Below are 11,052 nucleotides of genomic sequence, written 5' to 3' on the forward strand. Positions count from 1 at the left end.
TTTGAGCAACCTCTTGAGCTGACTGGACAAGACAGCACAAGAGGAATCCTGCTGTTAACACAAGTTTTCTGCCACTGACACCTCTGCCTTTAACATTTAGATTTCTGTAAACCAGGAGGTCATTTCTTTCAGGTTAAGATCTTGGATGGCAATACTGTTCTCATGCAAAGGATTCCAGATGAGTCTACAATTTCAAGTCTAAAGGCTTCATTAAAAGAAAACAGAACTTATATGAGAGACTTGTGTTTACAGATGCAGAAAATGGTGGTCAATGAAAGGATTAAAAAAAGAAAATTGCTAAATGTGGCTATATAATGAATCTACTGTTTTGATGATGAAGTTCTTGATAGTAAGATGATAAAATTTATGTCTAAAATATCATTGATATAATTATAAATTTCCATAGCATACTGTCCATTCATCTGAAAGTTCAGAGTTCATTACACTGTTTAAAATCCTGGGTATTTGTAGCTACCAGTGAGTGTTAGCCATCAGTTTTTTCATGGCCTCTTTAACATCCTTGTTTCTGAGGCTATAGATGATGGGGTTCAACATAGGAATCACCACTGTGTAGAATACAGATACCACTTTGTTCTGATCTGTGGAGTAGATGGATTTTGGCATCACATAAATGAATGTGATGGTCCCATAGAACAGAGAGACTGCAGTGAGGTGGGAGGTGCAGGTGGAGAAGCCTTGTGGCGGCCCTCAGGGGAGCGCATCTTCAAGATTGAGACAAGGATGTAGACATAAGACAGAGCAATGATAAACACAGTGACCACAATGATGGATCCTGAAGAGATTGCTGGAATGACTTCAGAAGAAAAGTTATGAGCACAAGAAAGCTTCAAAAGTGGTGAATAGTCACAGAAAAAGTGATTGACTTTATTTGGTCCACAAAAGGACAGATTTAATAAACAGCCAGTGAATGTCCAAGCATTCACACATCCCCCCAGGTAGGAAGCTCCCACTAGGAGGATGCAGACTTTGGAGGACATCTGTGTGGAGTAGAGCAGAGGCGAGCAGATGGCTACATAGCGGTCATAGGCCATGGCAGCCAGCAGGAAGCACTCAGCTGACCCAAATGTCACTACAGAGCAAAGTTGAGCCACACAGCCAGCCACAATGATAAATGTTTCTTTCCTGAGAAACCCCCTCAGCATGATGGGTGTGACTGAGCTGGAGTACCCAATGTCTACAAAAGCCAAATGGCTGAGGAAAAGGTACATGGGGGTGTGAAGCTGAGGGCTGCCTCTGATTAGCATGATTATGCTCACATTGCCCATTAAGGTGACAGAGTAGATTATTAAAAACACAACAAATAAAATGGCACAGATTGTAGCATCTTCTGTTAGCCCCACAAGAATGAACTCTGTAACAACTGTGTAGTTCTCAGGTCCCATCTATGTTAGGAATACTGCCACTGAGAGAAAAATAGCTATTAGAATTGAATACAAAATTGCAACCTACTATTTTCATAGTAGCTATATAATATAAATGACAGAAATACATATATTATGTATAATTTTAGGAAAAATATTTTCATGTACTACTTTACATAAATATTAGAACAGTAAATATCATTTGATGCACGGACAGGAAAAATTAGCATTTATTTTCTTCTTTGTAATACTCACATCATTTTTGCCTCAAGTTGTTAGTTTGTATTCACATGAGGAATGAAAAATAACTGGAATGGAACAACTCATTTTATTTTTTCAAGAATTCAATGTCAGTGAAATGCATGTGGATACTCACGCATGTGTGAACACATACACACACACACACACACACACACACACACTAAAAACATACACAGATACAGACACACAGGTACATACACATGAACACAGACATACACACAGACACACATCACACACACACACAACACTGGCCTTTTAAAACTGTGCTCAGACACCATTACTTTTTCAGTTTATTTAAAAATGATTACTTCATATTCACTGCACAAAGCCACAGGTTCATGGTAGTTTTATTCAAGTATCTCATCTGCTTTGACCATAAGCACCTCAGATACCCTCTCCTTGTCTTTATTCTTCTTCACATTATTCCCCTTCCTCTTCCTAAATAGTCCACTGTCTATATCCACGTCATATATGTGTGCTTATATGTTAGTACTTGTTAATAATGGTATATGTGAATTGACTGGCAAGAGCAAGCACTATTAACAGTTTACTTTCATATGTCTGAACTCCATTGTATTACTCTTCTTTACAGGGCAGAGGTATAAAATTTGTTAATGAAATTTAACCTTTTATAGAAAATATATGAATATAACAGTATCAAAGCTGAAGTGAGCATTGTATGGCATGGATGAAACACATTATACAGAAATGCCATGACTGGTTTAGCCACACAAGCCAGTGACAAGAGTCTGACTTTGTCACCGACAATTTATGAAAACCTAGAAAAATGACATGTACTATACAACACTCACCATTGCTTTATTTTAAAACATGCCACCTCATGATATTCTTAATTTGAATAATATACTATACATAATTCCATATGTTGATCATAGAAATGAGCAAATATGAAAATAATTTATTAATATCTTTTAAAATATCTTTATGATTTCTATTTAAAAAGTGAGAAATAAACATCCTTATATCTATAGAAAAGGAAAGTTATTACCTGTCAGTGTCTGTTCCTCAAGGACAAACAACAGAGAACTGCCAATTTAAAGCAAGGCTATGTTTTATGAGAAATGGGGTCTTAGGGGAAATGACCCCTTGAGTACCTGACTTGCTTGTTAAAATTCCACTGAAACCCCATCAGGACTGAAAATTCATGTTCATATAAATATGTTATCTACTATCACCTATCAACTAAGCTTTGCGTGCATCAACTTTTTATGAAAACTTCATGCATTGATAAACATCCCTCTAACACTATTGGAACTGTCAGGAGCAAACAAGCCTACAGTGCAGTGAAAGACTTTTAGCTCAAACTCAAATGCTGTCTGGAAACAAAGTGCTTTTTATACATCTCTAAATGGTACCATCTTTATTTTTAAATTTAGTTTTATATTTTTAATTAGTAGAAAGTTTACATGCAACAGTGGGAGATATTACTATAGTGACCCTATGTGTACTTTGTTGCATTTCTCCATACCTTAGTACAATGTCACAACCAGTATAGTGACAGAATTGAGATACAATCAAGACACAGACCATGTCCACTACCATGAGGATTTCTCATGATGTCAATTATAACCACACGAATATCCCTTTCTTCCCAATTCTCTCCTTCATCTCTGACAACATACAATATCTTCCCCATCCCTTAGTTTTGTCATTCAAAAGCTTCATCATTATATAACACCCTCCTATGTATATACCTAGTCATCTTTGTTCTGAGCTGTCAAATTTTCATGTGGCAATTCCCATTTTCTTTAATTAATGTTTAGAGTGATATTGTTTCTTTTTTAGATTCTCCCCTATGTCATTATATTTGTATATTTGATGTATCTTTTAGATATAGATATATATATAGAGCTCAGTCATTTGTTTTTCAAAATCTACACCTACTGAGCCATATCTCCAGTCTGCCATACTAGGTGAGAAAGAATGGAGAGAAAAGAATATTAAAATGATGATATTCTACTTTAAGAAAGCTTACCCAGAGAGAAAATCCATTGTATGGCCATACAACTTTTCACTAATACTGAAGAGATCAGGGCTGATGTGATGACTCAGTGGATAAAGATGCTTGCCACTCAAACCAGAGGACCTGATTTCACTCCTCCAAACACCCATCAAAGGCTTGCTGGGATAGTGTGCATCTTTTTGTTTGTTGTTGTTTGTTTGTTTTTGTATTTGGTTTTTCAAGACAGGGTTTCTCTGTGTAGCTTTGCGCCTTTCCTGGAACTCACTTGGTAGCCCAGACTGGCCTCAAACTCACAGAGATCCACCTGGCTCTGCCTCCCGAGTGCTGGGATTAAAGGCATGCGCCACCACCGCCCGGCGATAGTGTGCATCTTTATTCCAAGCACTTCTAAAATAAGATGAGAGTAGAGACAAAAGAATCTTCTGGAAGGGCAAACCCACCATGATTCAGTGTGGCAGTGGATAGAAGACAACCACAGCACCACAATGATGAGCAAGTATGTGGTGGACAGATGGGAGAAAAAGAGAAGCAGTGTGGTTTGTGTGGTATGAAGAGAAGGAGAACTGGATATTCATGGTGGCAAGGATCAGCCTGATCTGAGAGGCCTGTGCTGCTATCTGAGGTCATGGTGATGTCCAGTCCCACACTGCTGCCGAGGGCCATCTCTGGGTCCTTGGTCCTACTGTAGCAGGGGACTGTGTTGATGTCTGTGGCCCGTGTTACCACTGAAGGCCATGTGGATATCCATGGTCTGTACTGCAGCCTGAAGCTATGTTCATGTCTGAGGGCTGCACTGAGCTGGCTCTGCCCCTCACCAGACACCACACTGTATTGCTAGCAGAGATATGGGCCCAGGAGAGCTGGCCCTTCCCATCTGATAGTGGAGAGCTGGCTCCTATGTGGCATGGGCACAGTAGAGCTGGAGCATTGACCAACTCAACTACCACCCAGGCCCAGATCCAGGGCTTTGAGTTCACCCACCCCAACATCTACTCTATCTATGAGCTGCTGGAGAGCATGAAGGGGCATGAAGGGGCTGGTCCTGTGGATCCATAGCTACAGGATTTCCATGACTCAGGGCAACAGCAGGATATCTGAAAGGAGTCTTGGTGAGTGTCCAGTATTGATGGTGCAGCAGAAGCCAGAGGCCTTGAACCAGATCAATGACTATTGCAATGAACATTTGCAAGTAAAACTGTTTGGGCAAAAGGGTATATTTCATGACACACTGCAACTTCCAAAGCTGCTGTGAACTAATATGTGATGGAGAGGCAGGAAAGACAGAGGAATGGAATGGTAAATGCACAGATGGCTACAGTTGATAGAGGAGCAGGTCATTGCCCAGATGGGTTGGTGAGATTTTTTTCCTTTCCTTTTGTAATTTTTATTTTTTATTTGTTTTTTTTTGGGGGGAGGGAAGTTACAAGAGTAGAGGGCAGATATGGAAGGACTGGGGTTCATGATGTGAAATTCCCAAAGACTCAATAAAAATTATGTTAACTAAAAAAAAAAATTGAAAAAAAGAATCTTCTGGAAGCCTGATGCTGGCTAACCTAGAATACACAGTGGTACAGAAATAAAAAGAGGTGCTTCAAAACAAGTTATAAGGAGATAACAGACTCCTGGAATGTTGTCCTCTAATAGCTACATGTACTCTACATCCATCCCTACACACACACACACACACACACACACACACACACACACACACACACACAAAACCAAAATAAAAAAAAAACAAAATACAACAGTGTAACAGAGGAATGCAAAATGCAAAGCACAGCTTCCTGAATCTGTAACTACTAGGACCTGAAGATTCATCTCAGGGTTGGTCTCTATTTTTTCTCTTAGTTTTCAGTAGAATGTTATTAATTGTACTGCTCCTACTGTCCACTGTGGAACTGGATATAGTTTTTCATTTTCCACCTCTATTGAGATGTTTTCACACTATATTCCTTTGACTACTGTTATTGTTCTCTCTTTCTGTAGCAACACTTGCTGTGGTAAAACGTGGACCAAAAAAAAAAACAGTTTGAAGAGGAAAAGGTTTCTTTGGATTACCCTTCAATGTCATAGTCTTTGAGGCAGGATCTATCTCAAAGATGGCATCTGGAGAGAGGATCTGAAGCAGAGACCATGGAGTGCTTACTGGCATGCTCCCTTGCTCTCCATGGCTTGCTCAGCCTGCTTTCTTATGCTAGACAGGGCCATCCACAGTGAGCAGGGCCTTTCATTAAGAAAGAAATGCCTTAGAGAAGCACTTACAGGCTAGTCCGTTGGAGACATTTTCTTAACTGCTGTCCTCTGTTCCCAGATAACTCTAGCTCATATCAAGTTGAAAAAAAGTTCTAACCCTCACATCATCTCACTGGGCTGCAGGATGATAGGAGGCTCATTCCCCCAGTATAATTGCTGACCCAGGTAGAGAGAGCAGAAAGGAGGATAGGGTGAATCAGCTCTCCACACCACTGAGCTACCTAAATTGGAAGCATGGGGGGGGGTGTTACTTCTTCAGTTGTGTTTGTATGATTTATGGCAAGTGTTGCCCAAGGAGCTTCTGTTGGACCAAGGCCAATGTTTAACTGTTACTTCCTTAGGAAGCTCAGGCTTACAGATTCTTGTCTGTGACTGTCTGGAGTTCTGGTGGAAGCACCACATTATCTTCAGTAAATGAAAACATGAAACTCAAGAGACTCACTGCTGTGTTATCCCTCTAGTCCTGAGGTACCCAAGAAGTTCATCACCTTTACCTTTGTAAGAGTCTCCATTTTTTTTTTAAATAATGAACACCAAAAGTATTTATCCCAACCTTCATTCATTTTTAAAAAAGCTTAGCCTAATATAATCCAGCATGGCAGTTCAGAGGTTTAAGCTTCCATATTTAGTATGGAAGGAGCTTACTAAGGGCAATGTGTCAAAAATAGTCTCCTAGTAGAAGAGACTTCTACAAAGCTGACCACTTGCCTTCTCAAGGAGTGGGCCTTAAAGGATGGCAAATGTCTGTGATCATGACCTTTCCTTGGTCTGTAGAGACTGTTTACATGCTCTGCAGCATATCCACAACCAGAAAAATCAATGACTTCAGATAGAGAAAGTATATTTTGTCCTTAATTAACTTTTTTTATTCACTGAGGCTTTTTGTTTATTTAAGTTTACTAAGGACCTAGAAGTATGTGGAATATAGAGTCCAGAGAAAGATAAAGACATTTTGACCACCTAAATGAAACATATAGTGTTGTGAAGAAACAAGCCATAAATATATAAAAATCAGTACACTATGAATTAAGATATACTAAATTCCTATAGTCAACTTAGTGTGGGCTGTGGGATAGTGTCTCATACTTAGATTGGGTCTTCCTATCTCAATTTATCCAATCTAGAAACTCACAGACATGCCAGAAGTTTACCTCACCGGTGATTCTAGATCCTGTCCAGCTGACAGTTAATATGGACCACCATGGTGACCATTTCAAAAATTCTAAGACATAGTAAGTAATGTAGATCTTTTGAGATGTAATGTAGGCTTTGATAGAGGAAATACTTTCTTTAGGTTAATAGCTATGGCTGATGCATGGGGAAGCAATTAGAATAGAGTAAGTACTGATGAGGGAAGATGTTTAGGGTTGTAGTAGGCTTTCCTATATGTGGGAGCCCTTTCTGGGGTTCCTCGTGGCTTTACCCAGCAGGTCTGAATAGAGGATGATCAGGACCACGGGCCTGAGTGCAGGTGTCTGAGATGGCCTGCACTTGGCTGTGCTGGGGGAGGAGGTCTTTTGCTCCACCCCCTTGGCGTCTCTATAAAAACCCTGGACCAGAGACAGTCAGGGCCCGTTGGAATAGGTTCCAGGCCCTCTCGAGGCTATCCTTTATTTTCTATCTGTTTATCTCCGCAAGATTCTCCACTATAAATCCTTCTATCTAATATTTCCTGCTGCTCGCACTCAAGAAAACTCTGGGAAGCTGTGGGGGTGGTGGGTAAACGCCCCACACCTATATAAACAGGGCGCACAGACACCCCCCCCACAACACATGTAAGTATTACTCATATATGCACACATTCAATAACTTGTCTCAAGAGAGATTTGACATCATTGTGCCTGAAATTTACATACACAGATAAATAAAGAGAGACTGGAAGGTGGAAAGAAGTGGCAGGAAAGACATACAGAAAGAGAGAAGGGAGGAGAGAGAGATTATATTATATTAGAGTCAGAAGTTCTCTTGAAGACCTCAATCATAAAGGCCTTTAGATGATTGGACTAGGACCATCCAGATGGTGAAGAATTATCTGTTTCAGTCAATGAGTACTAAATACTAATTGCATCTAAGATACTATCAGAGGCTCATGTTGAACCAATCATGTGGTCACTACATCCTAGTCAGGTCCACAAATAATATTAAACCTCTTAATGGCTCAATTTATTGTAAAGCAAATGTGAAAAAGTTTGGCTTAGATTCTTGGTCAGTGAAGATGCAGAGGAGTGGTAGATTCATGATGACCAGAATGTGCAAAGCTTTTTTTTCTACTGTAGGAGTGCAGATAGAAGAAAAAGAAGAAAATCACCTTCATGTTTCTGAGTCAACACAATGAGTAGATGATGTGGTTTATTAATGGAAAAGAATGAATTGTTAGTAAAAGAGAATGCAGAAAAGTGTAAATAAAAGAATTATTAACATTCTATGGGAAGGTATATAGCATGTACACACAAAGTACTAGGTTCAGTCTGCACCATTCAAAATAAATATTTTACTAGGCATCACAGACCTCAGGTGAGTCTCAATGTGGAACACCCCCCAAACAAGTAGCTAATCTTAGAGTCAGAGAACAGGATAATAACTCAACTCCTATGAATGTACAAATGCCCTTCCAATAGATGATCTTTTTCAATAAAAACTTTCTGGCCATTTATTTTTATATTTCATTAAAAATATATATCCTGCTTCTCTTTTATTTTGTTTCATAAGGCTAGTCTAATACAAACCAGCATGCCATATGTAATGTTGAAATCATGCATTTTCCTGACCTTTTCCTTACACTGCAATGCCTCCTTACATCCTCTGTTAAATATTCAGAGCCTACTGAATCTATGCTTTAGACAGTGTTTTAGTTAGGGTTTATATTGCTGTGAAGAGACACCATGACCATGGCAACTCTTTTTTTTCTTTATTAAGAAATTTTCTACACACTCCACATACTATCCACAGATCCCCTTTCCCTTCTCCCACCCCCAGCCCGCTTTCCCAAGCTACCCCACATCCCCTAAATCGAGGTCTCCCATGGGGAGTCAGCAGAGCCCAGCACACTGAGCCTAGGCAGGTCCAAGCCCCTTCCCACTGCACCAAGGCTGTGCAAGGTGTCGTACCACATGTACCGGTTTCCAGAAGCCTGCCCATAGACTAGGGACAGATCCTGATCCCCCTGCCTGGGTGCCCCACAAACAGTTGAGCCAAACAACCGTCTTAGAGGCCTAGTCCAGTACCATGGGGGCTCCACAGTCACCAGTCCACAGTTCATGGGCTTCCACTAGTGTGGCCAGTCATCTCTGCATGTCCTCCCATCATGATCTCGATGTCCCTTGCCTGCAGTATCTCTCCTCTCTCTCATCAATTGGATTCCTGGAGCTTAGCTTGGTGCCTGGCCATGGATCTCTGTATCTGCTTCCATCAGTCACTGGACAAAGGCTCTATCTATGATGACAGCTCGGTTATTTGCTAGGCTGGTCACCAGAGTAGACTGGTCCAGGCACCCTCTGGACCACAGACCATGGCAATTCTTATGAAGAAAATGTTTAATTGGGGTTGTTTGCTTACAGTTTCAGAGGTTCAGTCCATTGTCATCATGATGGAGAGCATGGCAGTGTGCAGGAAGAAATGGTGCTGGAGAAATAGCTGAGAGTCTTTCATCTTGCAGGCAACAGGAGTTTGACTCAACACTAGGCAGTCTCCTGAGCATAGGAATCCTCAAAGTTCATCCCCACAGTGACACACTTCCTCCATCAGGCCATTACTTCCCCAACAAAGCCAAACTTCATAATAGTGCCAATCTCTATGGCATTATGGGGCCCAATTACCTTCAAACTACCACATTTTACTCCCTGAGGTCCATAAGCTTATAACAATATCATAATACAAAATGCATTTAGTTCAGCTTCAGAAATCTCCATAGTCAATAACAGTTTCAAACTTGTTAAAAAGTCTCTTTTGAGACTCATGCAATCTCTTAACTACAGTCCCCTGTAAAATCAAAATCAAAAACAGCTCACATGCTTCCAACCAATAATGGCACAGGATATGCATTGCCATTTCAAGACACAGGGAGAATAATGAGGAAATACTGGAGCAAAGTAAGACAGAAAAACAGCTGTGCAAACTTCAAACTTTGCATCTCCATTTCTGATGTCAAAACGCTCTTCAGATCTTCAATTCTGTTCAGGTTTGACTTCGCCATACTTCTTTCTCGTGGGCTGGTTCCACTCCCTGTTAGCATCTGTCCTCAGCCAATATCCCATGACTCTGGCATTTCTAACATTTTGGGGTCTCCAAGGCAATCTAGGCTTTAACTTCACAGCTTCACATAATAGCCTCTCTAGTAGGCATCCACCCAGGGATACCCCTGACACATGTCTGGCCTCAGTGATAGACCCCAAAATCTAGGGTTCTACCTTCTCAAGTGGGCACCCCAAGAACCCAGACTCCGGTCCAGTTGCTGCAAACAGCATGAGATTTATTGAAGAAGCAGCTGTACAGTCGGGCTACTCTTGTCCTGAGAGCAAGAGTCGCATCTTACTGCAGCCACATAGGTACTTTTAAAGGAATAACCCACAAAAGCCACAAGATTACAATTCCCATACAATTTTGTTTCGACTGATTTATGTCTAGAGGCTAATTTCATAAGATCATGGTCTGATCACAGAGTGATTACAGAGTGAGTACAGTCACGTCTGCATGCACATTCTTCCGGCAATCTCAAGGTGGGTATCAGGGTGGGAGTGAAGTTTACATAAAGGTTACAGTGGTCCTTCCTGGAACACTTGCAATTATCCCATTCACAGTTGAGCGCATCTCTTAATAGAAATCTCTTTATATTGTTACTTTGTGGCAGGGGGTAGTTGAGTAATGGCTGAGTCAGGTTGCCCTTGGAACTAGCTTTTTTAGTTCCTCATTCTCCTGGGGCTTGGGAGGTGTAAGCCTGAAGGGTTAGGGTCTTTCATCAGCAGCTTTATTCCATAACTCCTTTCTTCTATCATAACTCTAAAGCCAGGACCATGTGGCCAAAGATGCCAGGTTCTTCTGCTTGCTGGGACTGGAACATGGCCCTCTTATTCAATTACATATCCATCAGTTTTCTGTCTTTCACTGCCTAAGCTTGGATGTCCTGAAACTTGCTATGTAGACTAGACTGGCCTCAAACTCAAAGATCTGACA

At 40.8% G+C, this 11,052-nt stretch overlaps 1 protein-coding gene across 1 annotated transcript; it reads right to left on the reverse strand.

The window, feature by feature from the left end:
- Nucleotides 1–471: 471 nt before the first annotated feature.
- LOC114710450 (olfactory receptor 508) lies at nucleotides 472–1,460 on the reverse strand. The gene is given in 2 exon segments (XM_028894613.1): nucleotides 472–695; nucleotides 698–1,460. Coding segments are annotated over 2 exon segments (930 nt in total). The 5' UTR covers nucleotides 1,404–1,460.
- Between the last annotated feature and the right edge of the window lie 9,592 nt (nucleotides 1,461–11,052).

The sequence above is a fragment of the Peromyscus leucopus genome, chromosome 1 (genome assembly GCF_004664715.2).
Source record: "Peromyscus leucopus breed LL Stock chromosome 1, UCI_PerLeu_2.1, whole genome shotgun sequence".
NCBI classification, from domain to species: Eukaryota; Metazoa; Chordata; class Mammalia; order Rodentia; family Cricetidae; genus Peromyscus; species Peromyscus leucopus.